Source organism: Hemiscyllium ocellatum, chromosome 11, assembly GCF_020745735.1.
Source record: "Hemiscyllium ocellatum isolate sHemOce1 chromosome 11, sHemOce1.pat.X.cur, whole genome shotgun sequence".
Classification (NCBI taxonomy): domain Eukaryota; kingdom Metazoa; phylum Chordata; class Chondrichthyes; order Orectolobiformes; family Hemiscylliidae; genus Hemiscyllium; species Hemiscyllium ocellatum.
The window spans coordinates 25049904-25067268 of NC_083411.1; the positions used below are offsets into that span (position 1 = coordinate 25049904).

General features: G+C 39.0%; 1 protein-coding gene across 1 annotated transcript in view; it reads right to left on the reverse strand.

The window, feature by feature from the left end:
- The window catches only part of LOC132820394 (magnesium transporter protein 1-like), a 52093-nt gene that overhangs the window by 23217 nt on the left and 11511 nt on the right, over positions 1-17365 (reverse strand). Inside the window, exons 3-6 of the mRNA XM_060832475.1 lie at positions 17239-17356; positions 11733-11873; positions 5243-5383; positions 4454-4543 (exon numbers count right to left, since the gene is read on the reverse strand). Coding sequence (XP_060688458.1) covers positions 4454-4543; positions 5243-5383; positions 11733-11873; positions 17239-17356 — 490 coding nt within the window. The remainder of the gene's footprint in view (positions 1-4453; positions 4544-5242; positions 5384-11732; positions 11874-17238; positions 17357-17365) is intronic.

Sequence of the window (17365 nt, forward strand, 5' to 3'; positions counted from 1 at the left end):
TGCAGGTCATGGATAGCAAGGTCAAGATGGGAACAAGTTGAAGAATTAAAATAACAGAATCAGAACCTCAGGGTCTGATGGAAGTGTTATGCAAAGCGGTCATCCACTGTGCATTTAGTCATGAGAAGAAAATACAATGTATTAAATTGAAATTAGTACAGGTAAATTGCTATTGTCCTTAAGTACTTTTGGAGCCTTGGACGTGGGATAAAAGGGGATGACAGAGCACTTGGTGTACATCTATGCTTGTACAATGAGGAGAAAATAGAGAGAGGGGGAATGTTAGGGATGACAAAGGCAATGACTAGGATTTGCAGGGAGAATGCGGATAGGGGAGGGCAGGGAAAAATGTGTGCTCACTGCAGACATTTTTCTTCTTATTCTTCACCCCCCCACTCTTCATAAGCTTTAAAAATTCTTACATTTCTACTACTCTTCAGTTTTAGTAAAAGATCAATCACCGTCATGATAACACTTTTCTCTCCACAAATGTTACCCAACCTTTATATTTTAAGCTATTTTAACACTACAAGTTCTGGTTGGATGTCTCTGATCAGTTCATACTTGTCAAAATGCTCAATTACTGTCCCTAATAAGATTTTAATCATTTTCCCCCATAGTTGACATTACACGAAAAGATGTGTAATTTTCATGGTTCTCTAACATCTTAGCTAGCAATTTTTCAATCAAAAGGTGACAATTTGTGAAAGTATTTCACAAGATCACAATTGGTGCATCAAAAATTTTTTCCAGCAGTTTTACTACCCTTAGAATCCACAAGTTTGCAGAGATTTTCTTTTTTAAAAAAAACCTATGGTAAAATTCTGGGGACTGTTGCTGACCAAAGAGACCTTAGAGTGCAGGTTCATGGTTCCTTGAAAGTAGTCACAAGAAGATAGAATATAGTGAAGAGGGTGTTTGGTATGCTTTCCTTTATTAGTCAGAGCATTGAATACAGGAGTTGGGAGGTCATTACAAGATATTAGTTATGCCACTGTTAGAATACTGAATGCAATTCTGGCCTCCTTCCTATCGGAAGGATGTTTAGATTAGATTACTTACAGTGTGGAAACAGGCCCTTCGGCCCAACAAGTCCACACCGACCCGCCGAAGCGCAACCCACCCATACCCCTACCCTAACACTACGGGCAATTTAGCATGGCCAATTCACCTGACCCGCACATCTTTGGACTGTGGGAGGAAACCGGAGCACCCAGAGGAAACACATGCAGACACGGGGAGAACGTGCAAACTCCACACAGTCAGTCGCCTGAGTCGGGAATTGAACCCGGGTCTCAGGCGCTGTGAGACAGCAGTGCTAACCACTGTGCCACCATGCCGCCCACATGTTGTGAAACTTGAAAAAGGTTCAGAAAAGATTTACAAGGACGTTGCCAGAGTTGGAGGATTGGAGCTATAGGGAGAGGTCAAATAGGTTAGAGCTATTTCCCTGGAGCATCAGAGGCTGAGGGGTGACCTCACAGAGGTTTATAAAATCATAAGGGGCATGGATAGGGTAAATTGACAAGGTCTTTTCCATGGGGTGTGGGGAGTCCAGAACTAGAGGGCATAAGTTTAGGGTGAGGGGGGAAAGATATAAAAGAGACCTAAGCGGCAACATTTTCACAAAGAAGGCGTTGTATGTGTGGAAAGGGCTGCCAGAGGAAGTGGTGGAGGCTTACACAATTGCAACAGTTAAAAAGGCAGTTGGATGTATATATGAATAGGAAGGGTTTGGAGGGATGTGTGTCGGGTGCTGGCAGGTGGGACTAGACTTGGTCTGGATATCTGTTCGGCATGGATGAGTTGGACCAAAGGGTCTGTCTCAGTGCTGTATATCCCTACGACTCCAACTCACACCAACCTGAATTCTCACCACTTTCACCCTTTTATTTAAAAAATGTTTTTCATACATCTCAAACATTATTCACATCCTTTACCGTGGAGACGGACTTAAGTGAAACTCAGTTCAGCAACACAGTTCTTTCCTGTTGCAGTAATAGTGCCAGTGTTCCATAAAATTAGAACCTCTCATTCCTAAATAAGACTCCTAGTAAGCAGGTAATCTTCAATCTCACTTCCAATACAAAGTGGGTTCACGAGATTGACCTCCGTTTTGAATACTAGGGAGCTTTATGATAAAAGTACCAATTTTTTAAAAAATAAAAATGTAAGTCACAAGGGAAATGTTGCTTGAATACAGCAATAGTATTTTCAGGCTGAAAACATAACACCACAGAGAAGCATCAATCCAGGGAATTTCAATCATTGCCAAATAGTATACCTCAATCATAACTGAACAATTGAATAGCATTTTAGCTTGCAAGTTAAAACAAAATCCAGAGTGGAAACTACAAAAAATACCACTCAATTAAACTACATTCAATAAAAAAAGTTAGCACGTGAATTAAGTTGATATTATATCTCATGTGGAGAGTAAGCTGGTGGCCCCATTAAAAAATGATTTGCTTTTACGTAGTGCTTTATAAGCAATTACCTTTTTCTGAGGTCTACACAGTCATACTGCAACAAACATGACAGACAATTTTAACACAGCAAACTCCCACGGTGATGATCAGATCAGATCATTGATTTTAATTACATGAATCATGGAATCAATATTGGCCAGAACTCCCAAGGCTAACTCACATACTCGTCAAAATGATACCAGGCAAACTTTGCAACTACCGGAACAGATGACAAGATCTTCGTTTAACATCTCATCACAAAGATAGAACACACCCAACAGTGCAGCACATCCTTGACACTACACTAGAATGTCAACCTTTCTGGACTCAAATCCTTGAGAAGGACTTGAAACTAGAAACTTGCCATACAGGAGTTAGAAAGCTTATTAACTGAGTCACAGCTGACACTCCATGACAGAAGTGCACACTTTAGTTAGTTTCCAAAGACAGTCTATTTTACAGCAGTATCAACTAGCATGTTCTCAATCACAGCATAGTCTGAGTCCCGCAAACAGAAATAACTCATGATTCTACTTTCAATTTGACAATATGTAAATTGAAAAAAATGAGATTACTATTATGGGAAATTAAATGCATCCAATTTTGGACCATACTCCGTAGGATTGAACAAAATAGTTTCAACGATTTTAATTTTGACTGTGTTATTGTTACTTATCTCCTTGTCCCTCAATACTGTTCCAGAGGGGACAGTCCAACTCTCTTATGAGCAGCATTTGGCAGCACTCAATCAATCTAGTTTTTATAAATCCAGGATACTGAATTTATTTACAGATTAACAGCAAACAGGACAACAATTTGACCAAATCTTAACATTTACTGTAGTGATGCTTAAATGTTTATTTTAATCTAATTTGTCAAAATTATTATTGATGGAAATATAATCACCAGATTTCTAAAATGGCATGCTAGATACTTAAATGGAATGCTAAAATTAGGTCACGATCTTTAGTAATATTACTTCATGAAGTTAACTTTAAGAAAAACTGATCTTTAGTTCTCATAATAATTATCATAGTCTATACATTCATGTAGGTGTTCAGTACTGCTCTTTGAAATTCCTACTCAAAAGGGGCATAGTCTATTGTTTGGCTATTCTGCCTAGAGTCATTTGAGATACATGACAGGATGATGGAAAGCTACACTCCTCCACTTTCCTTTAAAATGACACTATATTCCTCCCCAGCCTAATTATGATTTACAATATATGGTGGAATAAAACCACCCGCACATCCTTAGAGTTCTACAGTTACAACATTTATGACAACATCTGGATAAGTATATGATAGGAAAGGTTTGGAGGGGTATGGGCCAAATGCAGGCAAGTGAGATTAGTTTAGTTTGGGAGCATGGTTGGCATGTAATGGTTGCACTGAAGGGTCTGATTCCATGCTGTAAGACTCTATGGCTCTCTCTGTTAAGGGTTAACTGTATGTAATAGATTTTGTAAATACAGTTCCAGATCAAAAAAAGCAATAAGACCATGCATAGAAATCAATATTTAAAATCTATTCTAAGTCATTTCCTGAAGAATTCTTCTTAAATGAATCTTGATAGTTACATGAAATTCTACTGGACAGCTTTATTTCTAATGGCAGTTGCTAAACTCTGAAAAAGGAAGTGGAGGTGGGAATTATCTCCAATTACCATCTGGATGTGAATTATTGGTTTCTAAAAAAAAAAAATCCCTCCATGCTTCTTTTTGCTGGACAAGGAGATAGCTCTGAACATTATGGTACCATACTCTCCTCACACTAAAATGAGGGGACGAGTGGAAGACAGGTGCTCCTATGCAGATTCTTTTGAAGAATATGGCATTAAAAAAAAAACTGGTCACTAAAAGTTCATATTCTACAACACCAAAAAAGTTAAATCATTTAAAGTATATCTACATTTATTCAAATCAGCAAAATTCACTAAAGCAAGGATACAATACCTAGAAAATCAAAGATGATCGAATTACTCACCACTTGACCAGTATGAGGGTTCTTGTGTGCGTATGGGGGACCCCGGATATGGTTCCACATCTGGCCAGAGGTCATAGCAAGTACAAAACACTGAGTGAACATGTAACAGAAAATTAATAGACCATGTTTTGACAAACCACAACATCAGTTAGACAGACTTGCTCCTGCATGGTTGAAACATATATTACCCAGAAAATACTACATTTGTCTCCTTTACTGTTGGCTTCAACACATAATTTCATAGCCTCCTTTAGCAAAGAAACTGTAGCCATCGTCTAAGGTGCCTCAGTCTTCCTCCCTACTTGTTCATCAGTTCAAATTTCTAGGTTTCCATTCTTCCTAGACCAGATCTAATTTCTTTGCTAGTTTCTCTCTCTCTTCTCATTCCATCTCCAAGTTGACATAGTCACTACCCCTTTTCCAACTGATAGTGTCAATGGTTCACTTCCACAAGTTTCATCATCATCATCATCCTTTCAAATCTGGAATCACCACCCCAATATCAAATCTACCCAAGACATGTCTAACAGCAGACATCCTTGGTCATTAGTGATATTTTTAATTAGTGCCAAATTTTATTTTAAATTGCAGGCTTCTTCTCCAAGTGTGATCCTTAAAGTAAAACTCAAAAACAAAATCTCAACACTTCAAATCGCACTACTTCAAATACTATTGATTTACAATGAATTATTTTTGATAAATAATTTTCAGAGATATGATAATTCTAAAGGGAGTGCACAAACAACAGGAAAAAAAAACTTTGGAATAATTAATTGCATTTTCACTTACCAAAGCAACAAACGCCCAGCCATTTTTGTTATATAGGAAGTCAAGGTTATTCCGCCTAAGATACACAAGTCCACCAATTATAGCAAGTAAAAATCCCAGCATCAAGGGACCAGCATAGTTTGGAGGCCTAATCACTCTGATCTGGTTTTTCAAAACAAAAAGAAAAGCAAGTCACTAAAATTTTGGCGTGACAACTGTTGATATTTTAGTTATATGCAGATAATATTTCTTTGTATCACACTTATGTAAAAATTACACCTTAATTTTCAACTGAATAAAAACACAAAGTCCAATGAGCTATTCAGTGCAACATTATTCAGTTTATCTATCTGCCATACATAACGTCAAATTAAATCTGCCATGCTGACGTGGTTAAAACATCTATTTTGACAGCAGAGAGGTCCTAGTATCCTAACCAATTTCTTCCTCAAACAACATCACGAAAACAGATCTATGGAATCTTCCTCAGCATGCATTTACTACAGTGTTTACCCACATATGTGGCTGCTCTTTTTAAAAAATTATTCACTGGCTGCAAAATGCTTAGATATTATTCAAATATAAAAGTCACATATGAATGTACATAGTCTAGTGCTCAAAAAAATAAAGAGAATACTCACTGGATTTTCTTTCCCTTTATCTCCTTAGTATAACAATGCTGCTAGTTGCTTCTCCAATCTCTTTTCTTAAAGTCTCTGCATTAGGCTAGGCCAGCTCCTCCAATCATGGGCTCCCTCTCTCCCACCCTTGACTGCCCATCCCATCAGAATTGTTCCTTGAAGGAGCAGCAAAATCAGGAGAGAGGCAGCCTGTTGAATTATGATTGGAGGAGTACTTATGTATCACCCATGCTGATTTTTCATCCAAACACAGCTTTTCAATAAAGTTACCAAGATCACTGACTGCTCAGTGATTTTTTTAAACCTTGGTCAGAACAGGTGAAATGACAGATTCAAGACAAAGAAAGGTAAGATACTTGGAAATGTCTCATTTTTGGAATTGCTTTGTATTTTAGATGGCTGGGATCTAGAAGCAGTCTTAGAATTTGGAGTCAACCATTTAGTTTGGAGTTGGGAAGGAATATATTCACTCAAAAGGGTGAACTTTTAGAATTCTTACTGACAAAGTTGTGGAGGCTCAGTCATTGAGTTTATTAAAAAGAGTGAGCTGAAATAAAAGTTCCAAGTGCATTTAAAATAAATCATTTTTTGATTTATGATAATTCTAAAGTTACTGTCTCAGTTTCAGTTTTAAACAGTAGAATTCAAAGCTTGTACTATTTATAATTTCTATTATAGTCAGTGAACATATTGGACACTGCATCATAACGTTAGGATGTAAATCCTATTTTTGTCCAGCTACTTTGCGATCTTGAGGAATAATGCGATGACTTAAGTAAAAGCTAGGTACACCTTCACAACAAATAAAGAAAACTTCTCAGTGGAAGTTCTTAAAAGAACAAAGGGTTTATTTCGGTCACCAGACTCAATATCAACTCTGTTTCTCTCTCCACAGATGCTGCCAATCTGTGGAGTTTCTCCAGCGCTGTTTGCTTCAGATTTTCAACATCCACAGAATTTTGTCTTTATTCGAAGCTTGTTTTTCCCATTTGTCCCTTTGCCAAACACATTTGACACTTTTCTAGTTTGTCAGATTTTTCTGCATATATGAAATTTTAAATTTTAATGTAATCCTACAATATATTTATCAAATATGATAACACCACTTAAGAAATCAATATTCACCATAAAAGGTATCTGTATATTTTCCTTCCCAATAAAGCAATGCAGGAGCTTCCTTTAGTTGAAGATGACCTATTTTCTGAAAAAGTCTTCACCCAAAACAACCATACTTTTGAAACATCATTCAGGCCATAGATATAATTGTTTAATTTCTGTTGTTTACATTCTACATATGCTGCCCCTTTGACCAAAGCAACTCTCAAAAAGTAGAAGCTTGCAGAATTGCATTTGTCAACTGACCAGCACTTCCATCAATGTGGCTAAAATAGCCAAGATGATTTTCAAAGTCACTTGTCCTTCTGTAGGAAAGCCCCTCTACCATGTGTATCACCACAATCACTTTTCAAAAGTCCCAGGCACTAGCCGTGTCAACCATACCTAAGGCACATTTTCAGTGCAAAGCCATGGAAATGGTAAAGCTGGGTGCCCGTTATCTGGTAACTCACAATGAATGCCAACTCTGAACTTTAATGAATTTATTTTGTTTTTCCTCATCAATTTATACACTGTGCATTGACAACTTCTAAAACTCTACCATTATAACCTTCTGCTTTCTAGTTTGGATAGAAGATTATGCAGCATTCCTTAGTTCACTGCATAATCCATTCAAACTACTGCATTTCAAATCTGTCAATACTACTACTGAGCATTTTTTTTCTGCACTACTGGAGACTCCACCTCCAAGGGTAGATGCTGTCTGATGCAAGACAGCTTTGGACCCCCCCCTCAGTATTTGCTATCTGCTTTCTTATTTTCCACTCCACTGGCCTTCTTAGCCACCATCCTAATTACACAACCAATATCTAACACTCGTCACTAGCAGTTCTTAAACACTCACATTTATTACATTCATCATTTACTAGATGAGACTTCCCAATATGGACAATTAAGCTGTAGATCCATCATGTGTATCAAGACCACTCTCGTTCCTAGCCTTTGACTCACCCTACTGGTCCTCATGACCTTCATCACAAACACAGAAACTTGAGTTCTCAGATGTCTCATTTACTTCAATCAGCTGATGTCCAGGGATTTTGCAATTAATTTGGATTCATGGTTAGGAAGAAGCCTTAAACATTTTATTGCCCATTTGCCAAGAACCATCTTCTGACAGAAACACAGAGGAGCAGGAGCAGGCCATTTGGTCTTTCAAGCCTGCCCTGCAATTCGGTATGATCACGGCTTATCATCTAACTTAGTACCTTGTTCTGCTTTCTGCCAATACCTTTTTGATCCCTTTAGCTCCAAGGATTATAACTTCTTGAAAATCAATGTTTTTAATCTTTAAATTTTATGGCAGAAAGACCAAGTCACCAGACCTACAAAATATAGAATTAAAATATTTCTATCTTGGTCACATACCATGAGATCCAAAGCAACTACTTTGTTAAAGTCAGAGGCCAATGTGAAGCTTATAAATGGAGAAATTCACCACATTCTAATACTACTTCTTAAACAAAACACAGATTTAACTTGCATTTCTGATCTCTACAAATATTAAATATACTCTAACCACCAAACTTTCATCTTTCATCACGATTTTTATCATTCACTTAGCATTTGATGAAAAGGGTAACTCTTTATGCAGCTTCAGATACTTTTCCTGCTCCAATTCTTAATGTTGTCCAATGCCAATGGGATTTTTAAGAATGGTACAGTTTCCCACCCTACCATCCAAAGTCAGCAGGAAATGTGCTCCCACCAAAGCCGCACAGCTATTTAAGGCTGAAAGGAGCTATATTTGCTTCAAAATGGAACTTTATCCATTCCCTTGGAAGGAAGTCCACTCTTCAAGAGCTGCTGACCAGTCAGACTGACCACAGATCTTTGGTCCCAGGACATAGAATAAGGGGGTGCTCACAAGAACTTTAAAGGGAGTAGAAACCTCAGAGGGGGCAGAATTTGATTGAGGGTATGGGGTAGGGGTGTTGAAATGACATCATTGATGGAGTGTGCTTCCCCACAAAAAAGTAGTGAACAATGTCATTTCTGCTGAACTCCACTATCCAGCCTGAAAACAGATACCAGACAGAAACCGCCATTCATTCAGGAGGTCACCACCAGGCCACTCAAGGGCCTTCACCCTTCACACTACCTGCAAACCAGTTGGTAGGGACCATTTTATTTAGTCACCAGCTTTTATTGAGGACATATAATCATGTCCCGACTAGATGAACTCCAGATCCACTGGCTTTCCAAAATTAATTGCCTTATCATTTGCCATCAAGCATTTTCATAGAAGTATGCTCAATTGTAGAAGGATCATCCTGGAGACTTACTACTTACTCCAGCTATTTGATATGACTCAAAAATATTACTATAGTGACTTCAATATATCGTCAATACCAAGATTAAAACAAGCAGCCCTTTTATATTCTTAAACTTGTGCTGTCTAATGTAGTATCATTAGAATCTACCTCCTCCATATGCTGAAATATGAGCAATGCCCAGTACCACACAATTAACATACATCATAAGACTAATGTATGAGCAAGCTGGAGTTATTATTTCATCCTTTTCAACATTTGTTGTTTCAAGCACCTAGTCTTTCCACTTTGCAGTTTACTGAACAATAGTACAATTGACAGTTGAAGCAACTATTAAGTGATCGTTGGGCATTCTTGGAATTTATTTGCCAATTTTAACTGTTCTAAATCTCTCTTGTTTTAAACGAACAGCAGAACTTGCTAACAACATTTTAATCCTTATTCACCAGTCTTTAGTCCTACTACTTCAGTGACATCAGAACTCTAGATTTCAAAAAGCAGATCTCTGATCCAAAACATTCATCCTTTCAGGGAAACCAACACAAGTTAAGAATGCACACTTTGCAGCAAGGCATACAGTGTGGCGTCAAGGAGCCCTAGCATAATAAAAGCTAAATAAAATTCTGTTTGGTGTCATGCATGGCACTTATGGGGCAATCATTCTAGTTCCAGGACTATACTGCAAGAATTGCTCAGAGTAATGCCCTTGGACTATCTTCAGCTGCTTTATTAATGACCTTTTCTCCGACACAAGGTCTCAAAGTGTAAATTTTGCTGATGATTGCACTGTTCAATATCATTCACAAAAACTTAAAATACTTATGATATCAGAATCCATACGCAGCAAGTCCTGGACCACATTCTGGTGGTGGTAGGTATCATTCATCTGACAAATGTCAGCCAATGATTAAATTCAACAAGCCACAATCAAATAAGCCCCACTAGATATTCCACAGTATTATCATTGCTGAATCTCAAACCAACAAGCTTGATTGATTAGTCATCCAAATGTTATGTGGCTACAAAGAGAGAGGGTGTTTAGGAATTCTGCAGTGACTGGCTCACCTCCTGACTTCCCAAAGCAGGTTTACCCTGTATTACATACAAGTCAAGAAATGTTTACTAACATTGGTGAGGTGCAGCTCCAATAACACAAGAATCCTACCACCACCCTGGATAAAGTAGCTTGACCAGCACCCCATCCACCATTTTAACACTCAGTTTCTCTACCACTGCCATTAAGGGAGGATTGCATACCATGTCTAACTTGGTTTGCACAACTCAAACGTTCCTTCAACAACTACTTTCAAACACAAACTCTACAACCTAGAAAAGTATGAGCAGTAAATGCATAGGAACAATAATATTAGCAAATTATTAAGCCAGACAGCATCCTGACTTGGAATTCATTCCTTCACTATCATGGGAAAGGATCCTGGTGGTGGATCCACACCTTGTGAAGTACAGTTTTACTAACACTTTCCCACAGGCAATAAATGCTGTTCTTGCCAATGATACATGTGTCTACGAATGAGCAAACATAAAAAGACACGAGAAATACTGGGTGCCATTTATATACTCCACTGATGCAAATGTGACTAATGAAGTAGGGATTTAAATTAAACTTAAGTTCACTGTACTTCAACAGATTGTGCAATCTGTGGAAAGACCAAACGTTTCAGATATGCATCAATGCTTGACCATACCTCAGAAGAATCTAACAGATTTTGCTTCTCCCAAATTTCACGGAAGAACAGAAAGTCCTGCATTACTAGCCAAGTGATCGGAATCTCTCAAAATATTTCACTTTTGAATTTACAACTTCAAGGCACAAAACCATTGGCTTTGCGTACACTTAGTGCCACCACTGATCTCGTAGTTCAGATTCTAAAAACAGAATAGCCATATCCTGGCAGCTGTTGCCCACCATTTCTCTTGCATAACCATCACAAAGATTTCAAACAGAATTTCTTTGTTAGCTTCTAGGCACTGTACTATATTGCAGAATTACAGAATATAAGTATGAAAACCCGAGTCTAGATTTCAAGAGTGGTCACGTCCTTTTGTTAAGCACCCCAGGGCCAAGAAGGAGTCCTATACTGAACAGGGTCAATGGCAGAACCAATGAAATGCCCATCATGATTACGGAAAACATAGAACCTCGAGGGACAACGCCTTATCATTGGAGGATATTTTGGGAAGAGGAATTTACATTTCCTTGAAACACACAAGGAAGGTAAAAGGAAACCAGCTCAAGCACTTTTTCTGTTGTAAATTGCTGTGCTCATTGAAATTAAAAACAAGGCTGTTCAAACCGACTGGAGAGGGAAGCTCATGAAAGTAGAATAGAGTGAGCCAAGTACCTGAGCTTAGGCAAGTCACTTATTTATAGGGACATAATTGAATTCACAGTTTACATAATTGCCTGTCTACAATTGATAGAGAATTTAACATGCTAAATTCACATACACAGCAACTTACATTGATCTCCGTCCTATCAGCAATCCATCGTGCAATCTGCTCAGCTGCAAATCCCCGAACTTGAAGCTCATAAGTGTCTGCTCGCTTCGGTTTTCCTTTAGCGGGAAAATGCATGAACGTTGGAGCGGAATTCATATTGAGCTGTTCAAAAGGAACAAATGTTAAAAAAAGTATTACATTTCTTTAATTTCCCTCTTCGCTAGGTTTCTCCCTATTGTATTGATTTAATGTTAACTTCTATAGGTGCCAGCAGTCCTCCAGATTTTTAAGATCCATGTGGCTATTATCAACAAATGCCAGAATGTTATTTGCATAGAACGGACAGCACAGACACAGGCCATTCATCCCAAATGGTCTATGCTGCTACCGATGACCCACAAGTATTCCATTCGCTCACGATAATAAACTATGATTGAGATTGCTAAGTCATTTGATTATAATCAGGAATGTGATTAGTCAGTTCTCCTGTACCAGTCTGTGAACTCCTCAGATGCTGCCTGACCTGCTGCGCTTTTCCAGCATCACTCTGATCTAAACACCAGCCTGTGAACACCCACACTCTTGGACTTTGATTTGCTGACTTAGCTAGAAGGGAAATGTGTTCACAGCTCACTGTGTTATGATCCCAGATGAAGTTATTAGTAAACAAATCAGACCCCAGAATGAAACTCATTTTGACAGTTCAAGTCTTTCACTGAAACATAGGCCGTCAGCTGACACTAAAGACACCACAGTAGAAGAGACAAGTGTCAAGCAAAATCTTTTTAAAAGCAATTAAATGCTAGCAAACAAAAATTAGAGGACTTGAATGTAAGTTTTTTTAACATGGAAAAAAGTGTCAAGCAAAATAGTATTTTGTAATTTTAAATGGGCATTTTTTAAAATCGAACATGTATTTTTTTTCCATTTATCCATGGGACCTGGGTATTATTGGCTGGTCAGCATTTCTTGCTCATCCAGAGTTGCCCATGAGAAAGTGACGGCGAACTTCCTTCTTGAACCTCAAGTCCATGTGCAGTAGGTTAGTCCTCTGCCATTAGGAAAGAAATCCCAGCATTTTCGACCTAGTGACATAGTCAGGCATGGAGGGGAACTTGCAGGTGGCAGCATTCCCATGTATCTGCAGCCTGTGTCCTTCTTGGTGTAAGTGGCCATAGGTATGGAAGGCCATGATAAATTTCTGCAGTGCAATTTGCAGATAATACACACTGCTAGGCATCTTTGGAGGAAGTGGATGTGGTGCAATTTAAGCAGGCTACTTTATCCTGGAATATCAAACTTGAATGGTTTTGGAGCTGCACTCATCTAGTCTCCTGAGAAGTATTCCATCACACTTCCGACTTGTGTCTTGTAGATGAAAAGGCTTTGGGGAGTCAGATGGTGAGTCATTCACCAGTATTCCTAGCCTCTTACCTGCTCTTGTAGCCTCTGTTTGTGGCAAGTCAATGATAATCCCAACAGTGTTGATAGTGGGGAATGCAGTGACAGTAACACCACTGAATATCAAGAGGTGGTGGTTAGATTGTTTTATTGGAGATGGTCATCACCTGGCACGTGTGATTCAAATGTTACTTGCCACTTGTCTGTTGTGAATGTTACAAGCCCCATTCCTAATGATGGACTTAAGCCTGAAATTTCGCCTTTCCTGCTCATCAGATGCTGCCTGACCGGCTGTGCTTTTCCAGCACCACACTTTTCAACTCTGATCTCCAGCATCTGCAATCCTCACCATCTCCTCCTTGGGCTTATCAGCCCAAGCCTGGGTATTGTTCAGATCTTCTTGTATTTGAAGATGGACTGCTTCAGTACCTGGAAGTTGGGAATGGGGCTGAAAATTAGGGAATCAGCACACACCTCCATATCTGACCTTATGATGAAAGAAAGGTCATTGATGTTGCAGCTGAAGACATTTGGGCCCACGACACTACCTTGAGGAACTCCTTTAAAGGCATCCTGGAGCTGAGGTGATTTATTGTGATTGATTGGCACACAGCAAAGTGACAGGTTTGACTCCAACTAGTGGAGAGTTTGCCCCATTACCCAAAGATTCCAATTTTGCTAGGGCTCGTTGATGACACACTTGTCAAATGTGGGCTTAATGTCATGGAATGTAACGTTCACTTCTCTTTTGGAATTCAGTTCTATTGTGCATGTAAGAACCAAGGCTGCAATGAGGACAGGAGCTGAGCGGCCCTGGCAGACCTCAAGTTGGATGTCACTGAGCAGGGTATTACTGTGACTTGATAGCAATATTGATGACACCTTTCATCACTTTACTGATAAAAAACAGAGAAAAAAAAAGAGTAGACTGATGGGGTGATAATTGGCTGCATTCAAATTGTCCATACGTCTATGTTCAAGATCCACCCGGATCATTTTTCCCATTGTTGGGTGGATGCCAGTGTTATAACTGTACTGGAAAAGCTTGGCTAGGGTTTAGTTAAGTTCTGGAGCACAAGCCTTCAGTACAGTTGTTGGAAAGTTATCAGGGCCCATAGCCTCTGCAATATACAGTGTCTCCAACCGTTTCTTGATATCATGCAAATCAAAACAGGCTGAAGATTGGTATCTATCATGTTGGGGACTACTGGAGGCAGTGGAGATGGATCATTTCACTCAGCACTTTAGGCCTAAGGTTGTTGCAAATACTTTGCACTGGGCTCTTCCATCATGGAGAATGGGGATATTTGTGGAGCCTCCCCCTCCAGTGTGTTTTCAATTGTCCACATCATTCTCAGCTGGATTGGGCAGGACGGCAGAGCTTAGATCTGATATTTTGGTCATTGAAGTGCTTAGCCATGTCTATCACTTACAGCATATGCTGTTTGGCATGTATGCAGTCTTTTTTAAGAGTTTCATTGCATCAACATCTCATCTTCAGCTCTGCCTGATGCTGCTCATGGCATGCATCCTGCACTCTCCATTGAGCCAGGGTTCATCCCCTGACCTGATGGCAATGGTTAAGTGAGGATATGCTGAACCATGAGGTTGCAGATTGTTCTGGAGTACAACTCTATCAATGGCCCACAATACCTCATGGATGCCCAGTCTTGAGTCGCCAGATCTGTTTGCTGTCTGTCCATTTAGTACATGATAGTGCCACACAACATGATCAAAGCTATTTACAATTTGATAGTGGAACGGTGTCTCCACAAGGATTGTGCCGTGGTCACTCTTACCAATGCTATCAGGGACAGATATATCTGTAGCCAGCAGATTGGTGAGGATAATATCAAGTACATTTCTCCCTCTTGTTGGTTCCATCTCCACCTGCACAGTTTAGCAAATGTGTCTTTTAGGACCCAATCAACATAGTCAGTCATGCTGCTGCTGAGCCCCTCTTAGCAGTCGACATTGAAATCCCCCAACCAGAATACATTTGCGACCTTCAGTGCTTACTCCAAGTACAGAGGAGTACTAATTCATCAGCTGAGGGAGGATGGTAATCAGCAGGAGGTTTCCCCGCCCAAGTTTAATGTGAAGCCATGAGACTTCACAAAGTTGAGAATCAATGTTGAAGACTACCAGGGGAACTCTCTTCTGACTGTATACTACTATGCCACACCCTCTGCTGGGTCGATCTTGCCGGTGGGACAGGATTTAACCAAGGATGGTGGTGGTGGTGCCTAGGACATAGTCATAATCACAGAATTATAACTGAAAATCAGTGTCTGTTACTTGACTACTCTGTGACACCATTCTCCCAACTTTGGCACTGGGCCCCAGATGTTAGCAAGGATGACTTTGCGAGGTCAACAGATCCGATTCTGCTGTTGTTTCCAGTATCTAAACTGATTCAAGGTGGCTTGTCTGCTTTCATTTCTTTACTGTGACTTCAGAGATTGAGTCAATTGAGTGGCTTTCTAGACAATTTCCGACGGCAGTTGAAAGATTGCTTTGGGCCTGTCACAAGGAGGCCAAACCAGGTGAGGTTGGCAGATCTCCTTCCGTGAAGATCATGAGAGCGCCAGATGGGTTTGTTCCTTTACAACAATCGACAATAGATTCACAATCATAAGTAGATTCTTAAACCTAGACAGACATTTTTTGAATTAAATTCAAATTCAACCATTTGTCATGGCATTTAAGCAGAAAAGAAATAGAGGTGAATGTGCACAGACATTATCAGCAGATTACTGATGTCAGACAACACTTTGCTGAAATATAAACTGAAAGGCACGATGACATAATGGTTAGCACTGCTGCCTCATGGGAAGCTTCAGTTTCTTTCCATGGTCCAGAGATGTGCCAGTTAGATAGACTGGCAATGCTAAAAAAAATTTCCATAGTCAAGTGTCATACAAACCAAATGTAGAACACAGTTTGAAAGATCTTAATACAGTTCACATCTAATCCCCAGCACCATTACTTTACAGCATCAAATCCTAAGAGGTCACATGAACATTCACAAGACTTCTTCCTTGGTAGTTTAACAAACTAAACATTTTTAACTAATCAGATATTCAACTTTCTACTACTTTTATTATCTACTCCTTTCTAGAATGGAGTTGCGCTTCTGCTCTGTCAGATCTCCTACAAAACTGCTTAGAAATTTATAATTTCTGGTTTGGCCTCCTTGTGACAGGCCCACAGCAATCTTTCAACTGCCGTCGGAAATTGTCTAGAAAGCCACTCAATTGATTCAATCTCTGAAGTCACAGTGAAGAAATGAAAACAGACAATTTCTAGTTTCCCCAAAATCAACCCTTGAATATCCCATATCAAAAAAAAACAAGCTAATGGCCCTCAAATGTTTACACTTCAAGTCATAAGCTTAGAATTATACTAACAAGCTTCTGTTAACATTTGAGAGGTCTCTGCTTGTGACATATTGGATTTGATCATAGATCCATAAAGACTGATTGACCTCATTTTCTAAACTGCTCATGAAAAGTAACTGACAGCCATTTGCAAGAGTTTGAATTCTAAACTCTAGAAAATTTATAAATCATACACCTTTCATCACAACCATAATACCATGCAGAGGTTCAACCTACTGAGGTATTTTGCATTGCCCTGAAGTAAAACAGAATGGGTAGATAGTTGGTAAAAGCTGTCAAAAAAATAGTGATTAACAAAGACAGTGGAAACCAAATCAACAGCCTTCATGGGTTTCATCCTAGGAATTGAGAAAGAAGGAAAAACAATGACTTCCAACAACCTATTAGAATATTCACTTGATTAGTAAGACACATTCACAATAATAGCTTGGCTTGTGAAACATACTGGCACCAGGTGAAAGAGTTTCACAAAACCTTATCCTATATATCAGGCAAAGTTTTCTAGATGATCAACAAGAATACAAGGCTCTCAAGTTAGAGAAAGAATTGGATAAAGCAAAGAATATCTTGAAGATAAAGAAGACAGACATAGACAAAATCAATACCTAAACTTTAATTAGCCTAAACAAGCGTTTAGTAGATACTATTTACCCTTGTATGTACTAATTATATTAATAATAGTGCAAAATGTTATAAATATCTAATTCATAAGTTAACTGCCTCACCTGGTGAAATACATCGGATCCTTCATCAAAGTCCACCAAAGCAAAGAAAAGTTTATTTATGAAGGAGCTTGAATAACGCCAGGAGTTAGCCAGAATTTGGTATTCTTCATCCACTTGCCTATCCAGA